Genomic DNA, 20,520 nt, shown 5'->3' on the forward strand with positions numbered 1-20,520 from the left:
AAAAAAATGTGAAACATGTTCTATTTCTAAAGTCCGTCAGATTTTTGGACAGCAAAGGACCGATGGAGCCCACACACGATCGAATTGTCTGATGGATTTGTTCCGTCGGACCTTTGCTGTCTAAAAGTCCAGGCGTGTGTACACGGCATAAAAGTATTCTTTGCATAGTTCATCAAGAAGGTATGAAGTACAATTTTGTCAATTCTACTACATTACTAATCTAATTTATTAGTGATACTCATACAAGGACCACGGGACACGTAGTGGTTTCTTTTTCATCTAGTTTTATAGAGAAGAAATGTAATAACGACATAACCTAAAATGCTTTAGCATTCCCTTACCTGTGCTATTTGCTTGTGTATAAGCTGTATTCTGTGTTAATTGGACCCAGGCTTTGTTATAACAGCCATAAAACAAGACGCATGTGTACAGGTAAAGAACCTCCATGAGTATCCAGTAATAGACTATGGATTTGAGCATTTTTTCCCATTATTCAAGGCTACAGGGCAACTGGCCAGTTTGATGCGTGGGTAATAATTATGCAGTGACGTATTTATAGTTCTCTTTTGTCCTCAAATTATTGCAAGTGAATGGACAATTTATTTTCAGGACCTTACTTTGGCAAAAATAAAACGTAGTTTGGCTGGTTAGCTCAATGTATAGCAAAGATACATTTATTGTTTAATAAGTTAAATATCTGTGCTGGAGTAACTAAGGGCCTGAAGCAGGACTCTAAGGAACTGACAGTCCCACCAAACAATCTTTTCACATACAATATGCTCCTTCCAATTAGGTGTTAAGTGGGCTGTGCTGGGTAGGCATTTATTAATGACTCAACAGCTATTTATATTTAGATTATGTGTTAATCCCTTTACATGGCAATAGACACCTGAGCAGGATTGATTCATAAAGACTTTATTGAGCTTTCTAGAAAGGTAAAAAGGGTGTGGCAGACGTACAGCTCTTTACACTGGATAGACTAGTCAGGTGAGCACTGTGGAATTGCACTCAAGTACAAAATGTGTTGCGATACACATAGATTTCAAAACATTTGGGTATGCATTTGTCTCAGTCGTATTTATTATCAAGTAGTGTGGTTCTGGGTTATTGACAACCTAAATCAAGTCAGTGTTTACCTTCATAAAACTGTTACAACTCCTACTGGAAATGTAAAAGTAATTTTTGATTAAGGACTTCCATTGCAGATGTCATCCCAAAAAGCACCCTAGCTTTCAGATTTATCCCCTGGCTTCAGTACCAGTCATTTGCCTGGAACAAGAAACCAGTGAAATTAGATATGTCAGAACTCTTAGGCCGCGTACACACGCGGGGACTGTTCGCCCAACTTTGTTCGTCAAACAGTTTGAGCGGACAGTCCGCTCAAAATTAGCATGGACGGACTTGGCCACACACGACGAATGAACAGTCCGCTGAAACTTGCGCGATGATGTGAACGGCACGTACGACGGGACTAGAAATACGACGTCCTATACACTGCAATGCAACCTTCGCCGTGTAAATCCTTTCTGAGCATGCACGGAACTTAGTTTGACGAACAAGCCTACACACGGGCGGACTGTCCGCTCAAACCAAGTTTCAGCGGACAGTTTTACGGAATTTCCGAAAAACTTTGTTCGTCAGACTGTCCGCTGAAACTGTCCGCTGAAGCCCACACACGAGCGGACTGTCCGCCGAAACACTGTTCAGCGGACAAAGTTGGGCGAACAGTCCCCGCGTGTGTACGCGGCCTTACACCGCAACTCAGAAGATCTCATAACCAGAGCCACCAAAAGATGAGCTGCCATAATGGACTGCTCATCCCCAATCCATTCGCCCAGTATGATGCCTGGGCAGGGATTGTGTACCTAAATGTACTTTTTCAATTGAATTATTTATTTTATTATATTGTAGTTTCTTTTTCCTATGTTTCTTTTACTGGTTCCATTGATTTCACAATGCAGGAATGCTCCTCTAGATCAGGGGTCTCAAAAGCTTTCCAAATAAAGGGCCAGTTAGATAATTTTTCAGACTTTTTTTGGGGGGGGGGGGGGGGGGGCGGCGAACTGTGGTCACTGGGAGTAGAAAAGGTCCTGATCTCAGTGGAAGAAAACAATGCCCTATATTGGTGTCATTGTGAGGAATTGTGCCCTATCATTGGTGTCATTGGGAGGAATTTTGCACTATTGTTGGGGTCATTGGAAGGAATTATGCCCCATTATTAGTGTCCCTTTTCCCTCCTGTCTACTGTGTTCTTGGTACTTTTGTAAAACTGGTATCGTTTACATCAATCGAGAAAATTGAGTTGGATATGGCTCTTTAAAGGAGAAGTCCAGCCTAAGCTTTTAAGGCTTGGCTTCTCCTCTGGGTCACAGGAATGCAATTAGTTTTGCACTCCTGTGACCTGTTTTCAGCAGAGATCGGTCTGAAGTCCGCTCTCCCCTGACATCACTGCCATCAGTCGAGGCAGCGCATCATGCTGAGCCGCTGAGGCAGCTGCTCCCTGCCTCTCCACAGCTGAGCGCTCCAATGAGCGTGGAGAAGCAGAGAGGAGAGACGCTGACTGACAGTCAGCAGCTTTCCTCTCGGAGATCTGTGAGAACCGAGCCATCGGTGTTGTTCAGTGGCTCAGTTCTCAGTGCAGAAATGGCAGGGGATGCTGCATCCACCTAGGTAAGTATGAATCTTAAAAAAAAAAAAAAAAAAAAACAGGGACTACTTGTGACCTCAGAAGGGTCTTGTAGGACACTAAGCAAATGGCTAAATATGTGCCTGAAGGAAGCAACACCCTGTTCAGGTACCCCCTCCTCTGCACAGAATTTAGTATTTAAAACCAATAGGACTTGGCAATCTCCAGATAAGTAATATTTTTTTATAAACAAATTGAGCCCCAAACAAATTAAACTACGTGTATGCATTAGTTTGTGTGTTTCCCCTAATTCCGCATACACACAACCGGACTTTCCATCAGAATAAATTCTGACAGATTTTTTTTCGAACACGATGACGTACAACGGGACTAGAAAAGGAAGTTTAATCGCCAGTAGCCAATAGCTGCCCTTGTATCGTATTTGGTCCGTGGGACTAGAATACAGACGAACGGTTTTCCTGATAGGAATTGATTCCATCGGAAAGATTTAAAACATTTTCTTTTTCTGGATCCATCAGACTTTTTGAAAAAAAAAAGTCCTCTAAAGCCCACACATGATCGGAATATCCAATGAAATGATTTCGTCTGACCTTTTCTGCCAGAATGTCCGGTCGTGTTTATGCGGCATCAGTGTCCCATTTCAAGCATTGTATGCAGCATGGAAAAATGGAAGGCACTTGATTGGTCACTATATGTAATTACACTGTGACACTTAGAGCCGATTCACACAGGGGCGACTCAGATCCGCCCCAAGTCACCTCAGGTCGCACAACATGTAGAAATCAATGTAAGTGAATGAGAGCTAACTTAATGCACACTACTGAAGTCGCTCCAACTTCAGAAAAGGTTCCTGTACTACTTCAATCCGACTTGTAGGCGACTGGTACCCATTGATTTCAATGGAGGTCGCCTCCAAGTCAGATCTCCGTCTATACGGAGGCGACTCTCAGAGAATTATCAGCTCTCAAAAGGAGTTCCCCCCTGAGAGCTCATTCTCTGATTGGCCACGGCAAGTCGCCTGGCCTGGGGCGACTTAAAGTAGTGTTGTAAGTCGTGTCCAAGTCTGTCCAAGTCGCGTCCAAGTCGCGTCCAAGTCACGTCCAAGTCGCGTCCAAGTTGCCTCCAAAAGTCGTGTTGCCCCTGTGTGAACCGAGCCTTAGACAAATGAGTCCAGCTGTTATTAGTTTTAATATACCCATTGCAGTAGTCAGAAGTGTCCCAAAAAAATACTACAGTAGAAAAATCTTAGGTCTGTGTGTATAAACGCCCTTACAGAATAACACCAGTAGCTCTCAGTTTTTTGAACATTCTGGGTTTCTTCCAGCAGCAGACCCACTTACATTTTGAATCGCAGCTTTATGTCATTAGAACAGTTTTATTTAGGTCGATGACAGCACTATGCGGCTATGACTTTGATATCAGAAAGTCCAAATGTTAGATGTTCTTATTATAACTCTGAGCTGAATCTAAAATTCCTTCCTGCAGAACAGAATGAAATGGTCCTTCTGTCACCGTCTATGAGAAACCTGCATCTTCTCTGGCCTGCTGAGATCATAGCAATACATCCATTATTAAAATACGATGCAGCAAAGGCACAAATAGCACTGCACAAAAATATACTGAAATGAATATGTTCACATTTTTAGAGTGGTTGCAGCCTGTACTCAGCAACCTGTGTAGTGCCAAGAGTCCAGTCACATCATAATAGGAACATAGTCTGAGATGAGAGCTAATTAAAAAAAAAAAAGATAGTGTAGGGAACTCGGCACAAAGATGGCAGAGCAATAGAAGCCTTAAGCCCCGTACACACTATCATTTTTTCTGCTGAGTTTTTCCTTCAGATTTACCAAAACCATATAATATGAGGTCAAACCTTAGGAGCTTCCATTTGTATGCAATCAGGCAGGCCCTTCTACTACATGGTTTTGGTAAATCTGAAGGAAAAACTCAGCAGAAAATCTGATAGTGTGTATAGGGCTTTATTTGACAGTCAAGAAATCCTTGGAATTGAATGAAACCTGATGTGCTTTGTAAACACTTTCCCATAATTCCTCACAAATTAATATTTCAATTATTACCTATAAAATGTTTATTTTGTTTCCTATATTTTATACCTTAGTATCTAAAGTTTTCACCCTCACTTAATGGATCAATAAAAAATAAATGTCCATCCTCAGATGTGCTTCATCTGCTAATCTAAATCACATAGACTCTGAGTCAGACGTAGAAGTGATCTCATCAACACAAAAACTGAAATGGATTGTGAAATGTTGAAGTACACTATGCAGTGGGATCAGTGAAGCTTTCTTGATGCTACCTACCTTCATTCATTTTCCGCAATAATGATCATAACGTAAAGTGGACCTTCACTCTCCCAATCAACATTGATTATTTATAATCCTTATACTGTCAGCATTAGTAAACAGAAAGGAAAGTATATAGCACTTGTTTCATCCTTTTTTTTATTTTTTTATTTTTTTTTTACATTTGTTCAGTTACTTCCTGGTTTCTTGACTAGGCAAATGATGTCATACATCCCAGGAGAGGAAGAGGGGTTTTCTCAGCGAAAGCACACTCTCCTGCATGCATGCTTGAGCTAAGGGCTGATCATTAAGTTGTTCTAGCAGTGAGCTTATCTCACTCAGACTGTTCTTGCATAGCATCCTTTCTTATCCTATCAGAGCCTTCCTTTGTAGAATCCCATAAGGAAAGGAGATTCTTAGTGGTATATGTGGGACACCATAGTATGCCTGAAAAATCATTACCCTTTGATAAATAAGTCCCATGGTAATATGTTTGGGAAAAATGCAATAATAGGCTGGTCCTAGGCAGGGTATACAATTGAGGAGTGACAATAAATACAAAGGGGCTAATTGTTTTTTATGTAGATTACATTCACATTCAAAACATTGCTTGGCTTAAATGCTTCTTTGTGCCTGTTAGTGCTTATATTGTCTTCATGGTCTCGGTATACATTGATAATAAAAAGTAAGGCTGATTTAGCTTGCCTTTTCTTCTCTCATCGATGCTAGAGAAACGGACCATGCTGACAGCAATGACCAACCCCACCCCTAATATCTCCACATAATTGCACATAACATTGAAATGGTAAAAAAAAACAATAGGTGCATAGAAAGAGATGTAAGAAATATGAAGATTATGGAGTGCACATTGAGGACCTCTGCAGTCCATCATATTGTGTACATAATTTAGGGAATATATTAAGCAGGATTTTATTGTATACAAAGAAAGGGGAGTGAAGAAAATATTGAATATATTTAAATCAGAGTGGGACACATAAATCTCACTTGTTGGTGCAGTCTGTGGGCCATAAGGCACTTTAAGGGATCAGTGGGATTGTCCTCACACTAAAACACATTAATGGTAAATGTAATTTGTAATGTTTTTAGGCATATTGGCTACCGAGCTTCTTAAATTTTCCACTGCTTTAAATCCCATGTGAGTGTTGTATTACAAGGCGAGCAATCAGATTGTGACATGTATCATATTGTAGAAAGGTGCTACTTTCATAGTTATCACAGTGTGTTATTGTGAGTACAGCTTACATGGTAGGTCAATTTACAGTTACACTAGCCAAAGTGATTTCATATTTTATGTCAAAATATTTTCATTCTTTCCTTTAACCGCTTCAGCTCTGGAAGATTTTTCTCCCTTCCTGACCAGAGCACTCTTTGCGATTCAACACTACGTTGATTTAACTGACAATTGCGCAGTCATGCAACGTTGCAACCAAACAAAATTGACGTCCTTTATTCCACAAATGGAGCTTTCTTATGGTGGTATTTGATCACCTCTGCAGTTTTTGTGTTTTGCACTATAAACAGAAAAAGAGCAAACATTTTGAAAAAAATAAATAACATTTTTTACTTTTTGCTATAATAAATAGCCCCCAAAAATATATAAAAACATTTTTTTTTTCCTCTGTTTAGGCCGACATGTATTCTGCTACATATTTTTGGTAAAAAGAATCGTAATAAGCGTATATTGATTGGCGTGCACAAAAGTTATAGAATCTACAAAATAGGGGATAGTTTTATGGAATTTTTATTATAGTTTTTTTTTTTTTGTAGTAATGGCTGCGATCTGCAACATTATGGCGGACATATCAGACACCTTTGACACTATTTTGGGACCATTGTCATTTATACAGTGTTCAGAGCTATAAAAATGCACTGATTACTGTGTAAATGACACTGGCAGGGAAAGGGTTAACCACTAGGGGGTGAGCAAGGGGTTAAGTTTGTCCTAGGGAGTTGTTCTAACTGTGGGGGAGATGGGCTTCAACTCACATGACAGCGATCACTGCTCTCCATGATAGGGAGAAGTGATCTCTGTCATGTCACAAAGCAGAACGGGAAAATGCCTTGTTTACATAGGCACTTTCCCATTCTGCGGCTCCGTGACACAATCGCCGGGAGACAGGCAGACATCAAGTCCGCTGGTCCTGCGGGCACAGTCACGCTGTACACGGCGTGCGCCTACTTGCCTCTCCAATTAAAGGGGACATACGGGTACGACCATTTGCCCACCGCTGCCATTGTACCGATGTATATCAGTGCGCAAAAGTCGGCAAGTGGTTAAGGTGGATGTAAACCCTCTCCTATACTCCAGCCTCCGATGATACTCAGGGATGAAACAATCAAGTTTAACATGTATATCTGCTGTCTTCAGCCTTATATACTGTTTAGAAAGTGTAGATTGATGTTAGAGATTTTCTCTTCCTGTTCAACACTGGGAGTGGATTCTTGGCATACAGCCAAGACAGCTGATTGAAGGAAAGTCACCACACACACACACACACAGGCAGAGACTTGCAGAGATGTGATGTGACAAGTCAAGCTCTCTGCTAATCTATTTATAGCAACCTCCCGCAACACAAATTTCAGGCAGGGTTTATCTTGGTTGATGGTGACTTTTCTAAAGTTATCATGCTGATAACAGAGTAACAAAACAGCAGAAAGACACTACAGATATATTAGGCCAAATTTCATGAATCAGGTTTACATCCACTTTAAATAATAATGCTGTTTTTAAAACAAAGAAACTACCTACAGTATTCCATGTATTTCCTACACCCGTTGTTATCTAAAATCTAATGTTCAGTAATACTAGTTACATTGACAGGTGGCAAGAAAATATTCCTGCTTACTGAATTGGAATTGTTGCTAATATTCACTGCATGTTTAGGCAGCATTATACATGTCCATATCCAGCAGTGTTCCTAGTTGGGCTATTATGAATGCTCACATCCAATTACCAGGGAACTTGAGTCTTCAGGGTAGCAACCTACGCGTTTTTTTTAAAACTGAACTGTAATGAAGTATGGCCCTTAATGTTAAGGCTACTGAATTCTGTAGAAATCTTCACAGCTGGGCTGCCCTGTACTCTCCATGATGCTGAACTTCCAGTGCTGTAAGGGTCTGCGGACTCAGCTGCACTAGAGGGAATATGATGAAGACGCTCTCTGCTTTATTGACAGAAGTTCTTTCACTGACTACACCGCCTGCAAATTGATCTGCAAAGGGGCTGGAGTCTGATCAGTCACAGGATTCTCTTCCCCATTTACTGGTCATGTTACAGGCAGCGGAATCAGTGAAAGAACTTCTCTCAATTTTAATTTTTAAAGAACAAGCTGTATTGTATTGCTTCCTGAGCTACAATCTACTGCATCTGCATAATACTGTGTATCCTTTGCCATTCTGTGAACAACTGATGACTGCATTTGAAGTTTTATTGGTTTACTACCAGTCTATGTGACAGTGGGTTGTACAGCCATGGCCAAAAGTTTTGAGAATCACACAAATATGAATTTTCACAAAGTCTGCTGCCTTAGTTTTTATGAACTCCAGAATGTTTGTAATGAAGAGTGATCAGATAAATTGCCATTAGTTGCAAAGTTCCTCTTTGGCGTGAAAATGAACTTAATCCCATCAAAAAAATTTTTTGCATTTGTGAAGAAAGCTTCAGGGCGCCCAAGAAAGTCTTGCAAGTGCCAGGACCGTCTCCTACAGTTGATTCACCTGTGGGATTGGGGCACCACCAGTGCAGAGCTTGCTCAGGAATGGCAGCAAGCAGGTGTGAGTGGATCTGCATGCACAGTGATGAGAAGACTTTTGGAGGATGGCCTGGTGTCAAGAAGGGCAGCAAAGAAGCCACTTCTCTCCAGGAAAAGCATCAGGGACAGACTGATATTCTGCAAAAGGTACAGGGATTGGACTGGAGTAAAGTTCTTTTCTCTGAAGACTCTCCTTTCCAATTGTTTGGGGCATCCAGAAAAAAACATTTTCTGGAGAAGAAAAGGTGAGCGCTACCATTAGCCTTGTGTATTGCCAACAGTAAAACATCCTGAGACCATTCATGTGTGAAGTTGCTTCTCAGCCAAGGGAGTGGGCTCACTCACAATTTTGCCTAAAAAAACAGCCATGAATAAAGAATAGTACTAAAACATCCTCAAAGAGCAACTTCTCCCAACCATCTAAGAACAGTTTGGTGATGAGCAATGATGGAGCACCTTGCCATGAGGCAAAAGTGATCACTAAGTGGCTTGGGGAACAAAACAACCAAATGTTGGGTCCATGGACAGGAAACTACCCAGACCTTAATCCCATTGAGAACTTGTGGTCAATCCTCAAGAGGCAGGTGAACAAAAAAAATAAATCCCACAAATTCTGACAAACTCCAAGCGCTGATTATGCCATCAGTCAGGATGTGACCCAGAAGTTGATTGACAGCATGCCTGGGCAAATGGCAGAAATCATGAAAAAGAATTGTCAACACTGCAAATATTGACTTTTTGCAAAAATGTAATTGTCAATAAGGCTGCATTCACACCTGAGCGTAGCGTTTTCAACCAGAAAATCGTGCAAATTTACCGCGATTTTTGTGGCGTTTTTTACTGCAATTTTGTGCAGGGCAAAAGGTCACCAATGTTAAAAGAAGAAAAAGGCCCAAATCTGCTCAATTCGAGGGTTCGGAACTTGTTTGAGCTTCAGGCATTCGGCTTCAGGCGACATGTAGTGGAGATGTGAACCATCTCCATTGAGAATAATAGATTTTTTCCCCTCTAGCGTTTTGTAGCTTCAGGCTTCAAGCTACAAAACGCTCAGGTGTGAATGGGGTCTTAAAGCCTTTGACACATGAAATGCTTGTAAATAAACTTCAGTATACCATAGTAACATCTGAAAAAAAGATCTAAAAATACTGAAGCAGCAGACTTTGTGAAAATGTATGTCATTCTTAAAACTTTTGGCCACAGTTGTATATATTTATTTTGCTTATTTAAATAAAAGGTGGCAAGAAATTTTATATCAGTTAACAGAACACACAATTCAGAACACTCCTCATTAAGAAATTTAGAATCTAATTTCCCAAGCACAGTAGTCAGACATGCAAGCTAGGACAATACTGAGCATAAAAAGATAAGATTATGTTTTTAGTAGGTGGAGAAAAAAAACGAAAGCAACCAAAAGACCAATGCAATAGAACACATGCTACCTCAATCCAGATAGTATCCCTAGTGAGGGTTGAAACCAGGACACAGCACCCCAAGTGCAGTATTATGATAATACACAGGGAATATGCTGAATGCAAATAGCAGTAACTATTTCATATTTAGTAATATTGATGTAATTTTTATGTATTTTTGTATTCACTGATTTATTAAATGTGCATGTATTTTTTGTTCAGTGTTTAAATATCTTAGTAAGGCTCTAATCAGGTATTTTTTATAGCAGGCTGAAATCTTCCTCTGTTGTGAGCGGGAATCAGAATGGCCTCTATTAATCTGGAGAACCAGCTGCAGAGTGCTCAGAAGAATCTGCTGTTCCTGCAGCAGGAGCATGCCAACACACTGAAAGGTTTGCATGCTGAAATCCGTCGGCTGCAGCAACATTGCACAGGTAATGATGGATACGGTGTTGTCCATATTGATGATTTGGTGTTTAGTAAAGCTGGAAGTCGCATTGTAGGCTGATATAGTGCAGTAGCTTGTAACATTTATTTCAGCTGACTGGCTCATAGATATTGTAAGACATCTTTTTCAGAGTTGCACTGCAGCAGAAAATATAGTAAATCGTATTAAATGTCATTCGCATAGTTGCTGGAACAACATCAAAACCATTCCATTGGAGGAATACAGTACTTAGTAAAGAGTAAACGTACAGGATCCATATCCATCAGAAATTAGATATCCACCCAGCCCATGAAAGAACATTTTAGAAAAAGAGGTGATGGGTGTGTTTTTCAAATAATGTACAGTATCAATTATTGAATCTTCTGTGTGTAGGTCCAGAAAAGTTCTGGCTGCTATGGGGATACCTAACCTTTGTCCCTATCCTCATAGCTACATATAAAATTGAGGCCATTAATACATGACTAAGGATGGTTTAAGTATACAGCATGTATAATTCTCCTTTGTTGTCCATCCTTATTCATTGTGCAGAAGCCAGCTGGTTAACTGGATGCAACACGCTGCTATGACACCTGTATGTTCGCAGTCTACAATAACAATTTGGTTAATTGTTACTTGTTTCTTATTGGCAGCTTGCTGCTCTGCTTGTGTAGTAATTGTGATATGTTATAAGCATTCTCTTTGCAAATCCAAGATATTTTAGGGAACTGCCATTTTAACATACAAAAAAGTAAGTTATAGCTACATCTTTAAATATTCTAATATATCAAGGTTATTGTATACCTAGTAATTAGTCACCTCCAACAGGACATGACTTTGTAATGTTGAAGATGTTTCCTAGTTTATCCAAGACCCGGTTCTAATGAGTGTCAGGAACATACCCCGGCAATTATAGCCACACAAGTAGCACCATGGGGTGTGTGAATGCAGATATTGATTGGCCAACAACAGCATGGAAGGCATGAAGGTTGGAAACCACCCCGTTGTAGTTATATAAACCTGTCATTGGTGCCAGGAAAACTGCATACTGGTTTTAATTATTTGGCTAAATGGTTGAAGGTGTCTCTCAAACAGCCTGTTTCAGGCACCCTGTCAGTGCAGGGGACTTGGTCATCCGGAGAAGCATATCTCCTAATTGGTAATCTGGTATGTCAGGTGATTTGGCTGTCTCTACAGCTTTTGGACCGATTCTGCTGGAGGATCACCTGGTCTGTATTCAGTTGGACAACACCAAGGGGGTGGACTACATCAATCATCACGGTAGAACCAGAAGTCTTGCCGCAGTAAGAGAGAGAGATCAGATTCTGTCCTGGGCGGAACTTAAAGTCTAGGCTTTACGCTGGGAGCAGACAAAATTGGCATGCAGTCAGCCTAAGCCAATGCCTGGACCCAAAGTAGGGGTCCTGGCACCCAATGATGATCTAGGACCAGTGTCACATGTGAAGAGATGCTGAATATGGACTTCCTGGCCTCTAGGTTCAAAAACAAACTGGAGAGGTTTGTCTCCAGGTACAGGGATCCCCTAGCAGAAGAAGTGGATGCTCTGGTGGCTCCATGGGATGAGTACATCCTGAACTATTTCCTTTCTGTCCTGAAACTTGGTCCTCATCTGCTTCATAGGATTGAGCTGAAAGGCATTCAGGGGATTCTCTGTGAGGGACTGTCAGGCAGGCATAGTACACTGACCTGGTAAGATTCCTAGCAGACGCTCTGTGAGCTTTTCCAGGTCATCGGGATCTTCTGTCCCAAGGACCAGTTTGCCACCCTGCTTTACAGTTGCTGGTTTTAACCACATGGCTGTTGAAGCTCTGATTCCATGTTTGGATGTGGAAGGCATACTTCACTTGGTTTGAGTCTTTTGGCTTCCAATCCAGCAGTTTCTCTGTGGAATGAACTCTCTCCTTCCTACCGCTGGGACTACACCGGCATCTGTCTGTCAGCACTATCAAGTGTTAATTTTTTGCCCTTTGTATTTTGTTTCAGAGACCATTGGCCTCTCATTCTCTAAAGACCTTTGTAAAGGGTGTCTCCCATGTAGCTTATCTGTCTGTTCTCCTCTGACTTCATAGGATCTAAAGCTGAATCTGAACGTTTGCAAGGTTATTGTCTGAAATGGCATCCCTATTTTTTGCCACAACTTCACGCCTAAGGTAATTTCTGCCTTTCGCCTCAACCAGAACATTGTTTATCTGTCCCTCTGTCCATTGTCCAGATGTGGTTCAGACTGTGTGAATCTGTCTCTCAGCCACTGCTTCTTTCAGGAAGACTGGTTTGCTTTTTGTAATTCTGAATGGACTCGATAAGGGTGCATCGGCTTCCTGTTCTGCAATCTCTATTTGGTTCAGACAGATCATCATTCAAGCCTATGGTCTCAAGGATCATGTTCCATTCTTCCTTACAAATACAAGACAAGAGAGTGACAGGTCTACCATTTACATTGGTTAATTCAGATCCAGTGCCACTCACCCTAGTCAGGTGTTGCTGCCATAGGCAGGTAGACTAGACAAAAAAGAGGGGGTTAGAAGAAACCTCAGATGAGGGAACCCCGGGAAAAAGTGTCTACTTGGGCAGCAAAGGGCAATACTGGAGTCTGATGAAAATATAGAAAAGTTTATTCAAATTCAGAATAAAAACATGGCTCAAACTGTTCTATATTTTCATCAGACTCTAGTATTGCTCTTTGCTGCCCTAGTAGCTGCTTTTTCTCAGGGTTCTTTCATCTGAGGTTTTCCTAACCCCCTCTTTTGTATCTATTCTTCCTTATCAAAGTATAATATACCAAATCTGTGAGTGCTTCTTGTTCTTTTGACATGAAGCAACTGCTTCCCAGATTTGTAAGGCTGCCACCTGGTCTTCCATCACATGTTCTACCTGGTGGGTTTTGCAGCCTCATCTAATGCCAGCTCAGGCGTAGATACTTCAGGTGGCTCTTTGAGCTGCAGGCAGCCCCTAATTATGTTTGTTTTCATGGGCCTGTTAATATTTGTTTGCTGTGTTGCCCATCCCTTAGTTGGACTGTTTTGGACATCCCAAAGGTCAAAAAGCTTCCTGTTTCCCTCTGGGAACAAGAGAGGGAATGAGATTTTTGTACTCGCCATAAACTTATTTTTCTTGGAGTCCATTGAGGAACACAGGTCCCACTCGTCTGTGTTCATGATCATGCTTTGCTACAAACCCAAGAATTGCTGATAAGGAGGGGATATTCTGGGCTGGCCCACTTCTGTTTTTTGTGTAGTCTAAGACCATGAGCTATATTCAGACTGCCTTCAGGTGATTGGACACTGGCAAATAATTGCTAGGGCTACTATTCATATAAACCTACCCACTCTGATATTGCAGTTTTTTTTTTCTTATGCCGCCTACACACGATCGAATTGTCCGGCAGAATTGGTCCAGCAAACAATCCGCCGGACTTTACAACGAACGGACTTGGCCATACACGGATGCTCCGAAAGTCCGGCGATTTCTAATGCGATGACGTACAGCACGTACGACGGGACTAGAAAAAGGAAGTTAAATAGCCTCTGTCTCGTACTTGCTTCAGAGCATGCGTCATTCTTGGTCTGCCGGACTAGCACACTGACAAACGGTGGACAAATTTTGAGTCAAAACTACTTTCTAAGTCCGCTGGACTTTACGATGAAAAAGTCCACTGGATCCCACACACGATCGAATTGTCCGGCGTACTGTGGTCCGCCGGACAATTTGATCGTGTGTACGCGGCATTAGGTAATGAACATCATCTCCTCTAGCAAAGTTTTTTTTTTTTTTTTTTTTTTTAACTAGTATTTTTTTTTTTTTACACATCTGACAAGATCTGATTGTTTATTGCCCTGGGCTATCTAGCAGTTATCTAGCAGTTTCCAGGTCAGTACATCCTCTTTTTTTTTTCCCTGACCCTGCTCAGAAATCAGAAGTGGGAACCTCTTTTATTTTCTGTATGAAAGGATTTGATTCGGCTTGGCTAATGAATCAAACCCTTCCGTACAGAAAACAGGACGTGATGAAACCCTTACCTATTCAGAACAAAAAAAGAAGGGCATACTACACGGTAATCTGGCAGACTACTGACCATCCAGGGTGTGGATAATATCATGGTTTATTATCCCCAAATTAGGGGAAGGCTGTGTTACACCTATTGGATATATAGATCAACATTTGGAGGTGAGCATATAGTACTCTTGGTTGGGAATGCACACCAAATAGTGGATTATGGAGTGTACTCATGGTGGAGCACTAAATTGTGGACTGTATGTAATATATCACAGTGATTGCGGATGAAGTAAACTTTATCTATATGGACATTGTATGATTATGTAATAAAATTGTTGTAAATGATTACTGCATATAACTTCCAGAACGCCTGTTATTTATATCTATTGTACTTTGTCACTTTTTTATGCACTGGATTTTAAGGTAACCAGTAGAGGAATTATGGAATGCTAAACAGAGCCCCACTTTTAATATATAGAGAATGTTTTAATTAAAATATAAATGATGTATTAAATTTTATGCTCTTTCAATTTTTTCACAGATCTGACATATGAACTTACAGTGAAGAATTCTGATCAGACAGGTATGATGATTTCATCATCAGAATTATTTAATTCTGCAAAATGTAGTGTCTTCAGATGTTTTAGTTGAAACAATTTACTGTGCTCTTGTAATCGTAACATACACCATGTAAACATGCATAATGGTAATCAATATTATTTATTTAAATGTTGTAAAAAACAAGGGATCATTTTTTTTTTCCCCTAATCCAGAAGACACAATATAAAAAGTCGAGTCTATGAGATGGTGATGACAAGAGCTTGTGCCAACTTGGCATTTAGAAGCAGCTCACACTGCTCTCTTTGTAATGATTCCTCTTGTTAGGGCTTCTTGTGCTTTCCTTCGTGACTTTTATTTTAAGGATTTGCTTAGACAGAGCTGGGACTTGTGTTAATAGTTATACGATAAAATAGTATCAATGCTTGCCTAGTTCAGTATAGAGTTATAAATTCATTACACTGTTATATTTAAATGGATACTAAAGTCTTGTTTTTTTTCTATAAAAATAATAAACATGTTATACTTACCTGCTCTCTGAAGTGGTTTTGCACAAAGCAGACCAGATCCTCCTCTTCTCAGTTCCCTCTTTGGCTCTCCTGGCCCCTTCCTCCTGTCGAGTGCCCCCACAGCAAGCAGCTTGCTATGTGGGCACCTGAGCCAAGCCACATCTCCCTGTGACCATTCAGACACACAGCCCCAGTTCAGCCCTGCCACCTCTCTCTCCTGATTGGCTACCTGACTTTGATTGCCAGCAGTGGGAGCCAATGGCACCGCTGCTGTGACTCAGCCAATCAGGAGGGAGAGTCCCAGATAGTCGAGGCACTCATGGACATCGCTGGATAGAGATGGGGCACAGATAAGTATTAGGGGGTGCTGGGGTGGCTTTTGCACACAGAAGCCATTTAATCTTAATGCAAAGAATGCATTAAGATAAAAAAACACCTTCTGCCTTTACAACCACTTTAAGACTGCAAAAATGTAAGGAATACTTTTGTGTGCTATCAACTGGCTGACTCTTTTTAAGTGTCAAAACGCAGTGAATTACCAGCCTTTCACTGCATCTGTGCCTTATTTTCTTAAAATTCCCCTGAGATTTTTAGAAGAGGCATTTACAGAACAGATATAAATGTTGCCTGAAAACTTGTTGCCGTTTGTATTGATCATCTCTTAGCTGAAACATCATTGCAAAGCTAGACCTGGAAAAAACAAATGACCCTTCATATTGATTTTCTAGCCATTAGTGTCCTTGAGCATGCACACACCAGCCTTTTATGTGATGCCACTTCCAAAACACAGCACTGCTTGCAGACTGAAATCTGAGCTTGTGAAGGAATATCGTATGGCAATTTCATAAATATTTTATTCTCTGCAGTATGTGGACTAAGCCATTCTCTTTGCAGTTCTCCAATACATATCTAAAAGTGCTTATGTGTGTGTATATTTATGTGTGTGTGTGTGTGTGTGTGTGTGTGTGTGTATATATATATATATATATATATATATATATATATATATATATATATATATATATAATATCAGGGCCGTCTTTAGCGCAGGGCAAACGGGGCACTTGTCCTGGGCCCAATGTTTGTGGGGGGCCCGCATTGCTACCCGTGAATTGGGGCCCCGATGAAGGTTTTGCAGAGTGCACAGAGGACACGGGAGGCTGTATTCCCGTGCTAGCCAGCTGAGAGGGGCTCCACTGATGCTCTGACTCCGCCCCCGTACAGCCTGTATGCTCAGAACAGAGCGGCTGTAGTGATCGGAGTGGGAGCGTCAGTGGAGCTCCCGGACCTCTGTATTCCCCAGCCAGTATAGAGGGGGCGGGGCCGGGAGCTCCACTGACGCTCCCACTCTGATCACTGGCTCTCACTACAGCCGCTCTGTTCGAGCATACAGGCTGCACGGGGGCGGGGTCAGAGCGTCAGTGGAGCTCCCGGCCCCGCCCCCTCTCAGCTGGCTAGCGCGGGAATACAACCTCCCGTGTCCTCTGTGCACTCTGCAAAACCTTCATTTGGGGCCCCAATTCAGGGGTAACGGGGGCCCCCCTACAAAGCATCAGTGGAGCATCAGTGTTGTAGTGAGATCAGAGAATGGAAGCCCCGCCCACATACCTCTAAATATATGTAGTGTGTTTGGCTGCTCAGGTATGTCCTTGCACCCATAAAATGCCTGACTGCTTAAACCCTGAGCTGTGTTATTCAACTGTCAAGCTGTGCGTTGCTAAAAGTTCTCTGACCATCACCTGCAGTATGTCCGCAGTCTTTGATTGTCTCCTGCAGTATGTCCGCAGTCTCTGATTGTCTCCTGCAGTATGTCCGCAGTCTCTTATTGTCTCCTGCAGTATGTCCGCAGTCTTTGATTGTCTCCTGCAGTATGTCCGCAGTCTCTTATTGTCTCTGCAGTATGTCCGCAGTCTTTGATTGTCTCCTGCAGTATGTCCGCAGTCTCTTATTGTCTCCTGCAGTATGTCCGCAGTCTCTGATTGTCTCCTGCAGTATTTCCGCAGTCTTTGATTGTCTCCTGCAGTATGTCCGCAGTCTTATTGTCTCCTGCAGTATGTCCGCAGTCTTTGATTGTCTCCTGCAGTATGTCCGCAGTCTTTGATTGTCTCCTGCAGTATGTCCGCAGTCTCTGATTGTCTCCTGCAGTATGTCCGCAGTCTTTGATTGTCTCCTGCAGTATGTCCGCAGTCTCTGATTGTCTCCTGCAGTATGTCCGCAGACTTTGATTGTCTCCTGCAGTATGTCCGCAGACTTTGATTGTCTCCTGCAGTATGTTCGCAGTCTCTGATTGTCTCCTGCAGTATGTCCGCAGTCTCTTATTGTCTCCTGCAGTATGTCCGCAGTCTCTGATTGTCTCCTGCAGTATGTCCGCAGTCTTATTGTCTCCTGCAGTATGTCCGCAGTCTTATTGTCTCCTGCAGTATGTCCGCAGTCTCTGATTGTCTCCTGCAGTATGTCCGCAGTCTCTGATTGTCTCCTGCAGTATGTTCGCAGTCTCTGATTGTCTCCTGTAGTATGTCCCCAGTCTCTGTCTCCTGCAGTATGTCGCCAGTCTCTGATTGTCTCCTGCAGTATGTCGCCAGTCTCTGATTGTCTCCTGCAGTATGTCGCCAGTCTCTGATTGTCTCCTGCAGTATGTCCGCAGTCTCTGATTGTCTCCTGCCGTATGTCCGCAGTCTCTGATTGTCTCCTGCAGTATGTCCGCAGTCTCTGATTGTCTCCTGCAGTATGTCCGCAGTCTCTGATTGTCTCCTGCAGTATGTCTGCAGTCTCTGAACCTCTCCTGTAGTATGTCTGCACTCTATGACACTCTCCTGTAGTATGTGCATTAATGTGCCCCTTTACTTGCTCAATTATTTAGGATTGCTCCACTGCTCAGTGAGAGGTAATGATGTGTATTAGCCTGTAGCAACCAATCAGCGAACAGTAGTGATCTGCTTTAATCTCTAGCAGCCAATCAGTAAGTGGTAATGATGTGCATTAACCTTTAGCAACCAATCGGCAAGCAGAAATTATGTGTTGTAACCTCTAGCAACCAGCCAGCGAGCAGCAAGGATAGGCTGTAACCTCTGGCAAACAATTGCAATCACTGCGTGATCTGCTGCAGTAAACTGATTTTGAGTCTACCTGCTATTTTTTGTATGTCTCAGAATGGAGGGGGGGCCCCAAGAAAATGTTTGCCCAGGGCCCGATCAAAATTAAAGACGGCCCTGTATAATATATATAAAATTGTGTGCTCATAAGTTTACACACCTTGGCAGAATTTATGATTTCTTGGCTATTCTTCAGAGAATATGAATGATAACATAACACAAAAATATTTATTTCATTCGTGGTTAGTGTTTGGCCGAAGCCATTTGTTATCAGTCAATTGTGTTTATTCTTTTTAAATCATAATCAGCAAAAACTACCCAAATGACCCTGATCAAAAGTTTACACCCCCTGGTGATTTTGGCCTGTAACATGTACACAAGTTGACACAAAGGATTTTTAATGGCTATTAAAGGTAACCATCCTCACCTGCGATCTGTTTGCTTGTAATTGGTGTGTGTGTGTGTGTGTATAAAAGGTCAATGAGTTTCTGGACTCCTGACAGACCCTTGCATCTTTCATCCAGTGCTGCACTGACGTCTCTGGATTCTTACTCGTAGGGAAAGCAAAAGAATTATCAAAGGATCTGTGGGAAAAGGTAGTTGAACTGTATAAAGCAGGAAAGGGATATAAAAGATATCCAAGAAATTGAGAATGCCAATCAGCAGTGTTCAAAGTCGAAAATGAGGGATTCTGTTGAAACCAAACCACGGTCAGGTAGACCAAATAAAATTTCAGCCACAACTTCCAGGAAAATAGTTGGGGATGCAAAGAAAAACCCACAAATAACTTCAGGTGAAATACAGGACTAGCTGAAAACGTGGTGTGGCTTTTTTAAGATACCCAATAAGGAGGCACTTGAAGAAAGATGGGCTGCATGGTCGAGTCACCAGAAGAAAGCCATTAATACGCAAATGCCACAAAGTATCCCACTTATAATATGCCAAACGGCACAGAGACAAGCCTCAAACATGGCATGGCACAAAGTCATTTGAAGTGATGAGACCAAAATTTAGCTTCTTGGCCACAACTATAAATGCTTCATTTAGAGAGGAGTCAACGAGGCCTATGATGAAAGATACACCATTCCTACTGTGAAACACTGAGGTGTATCGCTGATGTTTTGGGGATATGTGAGCTACAAAGGCACAGGAAATTTGTCAAAATTGTTGGCAAGATGAATGCAGTATGTTATCAAAAAATGCTGGCGGAACATTTGCATTCATCAGCCAGGAAGCTGCGCATGGGAAGTACTTGGACATTCCAACATGACAATGATCCAAAACACAAGGTCAAGTCGACCTGTCATTGGCTACAGCAGAATAAAGTGAAGGTTCTGGAGGGGTCATCTCAGTCTCCTGACCTCAATATCATTGAGCCACTCTGGGGAGATCTCAAACATGCAGTTCATGCAAGACAGCCCAAGAATTTGCAGGAACTGGAGGCTTTTTGCCAAGAGGAATGGGCAGCTTTAACATTTGAGAAGATAAACAGCCTCATCCACAAATACCACAAAAGACTTCAAGCTGTCATTGATGTAAAGGGGGCAATACACGGTATTAAGAACTGAGGTATATAAACTTTTGATCAGGGTCATTTGGGTAGTTTATGTTGTCATTATGATTTAAAAAAGAGTAAACACAGTTGATAATAAATGGCTTTAGCCTAAACACAGTTGATAATAAATGGCTTTAGCCAAACACTAACCATGAGTGAAAGAAAAGATTTTGTGTTATCATTCATATTCTCTGAAAAATGGGCAAGAAATCATAAATTCTGCCAGGGTATGTAAA

The 20,520-nt window shown here is 41.7% G+C and overlaps 1 protein-coding gene across 5 annotated transcripts in view; it reads left to right on the forward strand.

The window, feature by feature from the left end:
- CCDC92 (coiled-coil domain containing 92) overlaps nucleotides 1-20,520 on the forward strand; it is an 84,017-nt gene that overhangs the window by 46,845 nt on the left and 16,652 nt on the right. For 3 of the 5 annotated variants that reach the window (XM_077461848.1, XM_077461853.1, XM_077461851.1), the window contains exons 2-3: nucleotides 10,399-10,566; nucleotides 15,112-15,153. In XM_077461848.1, coding sequence (XP_077317974.1) covers nucleotides 10,437-10,566; nucleotides 15,112-15,153 — 172 coding nt within the window. In that variant the 5' untranslated portion in view covers nucleotides 10,399-10,436. The remainder of the gene's footprint in view (nucleotides 1-10,398; nucleotides 10,567-15,111; nucleotides 15,154-20,520) is intronic. The other 2 variants (XM_077461852.1, XM_077461849.1) reach the window with 1 other exon arrangement.

The sequence above is a fragment of the Lithobates pipiens genome, unplaced genomic scaffold, assembly GCF_037356315.1.
Source record: "Lithobates pipiens isolate NorthernLeopardFrog02 unplaced genomic scaffold, aLitPip1_a1.2 Scaffold_3, whole genome shotgun sequence".
NCBI lineage: Eukaryota > Metazoa > Chordata > Amphibia > Anura > Ranidae > Lithobates > Lithobates pipiens.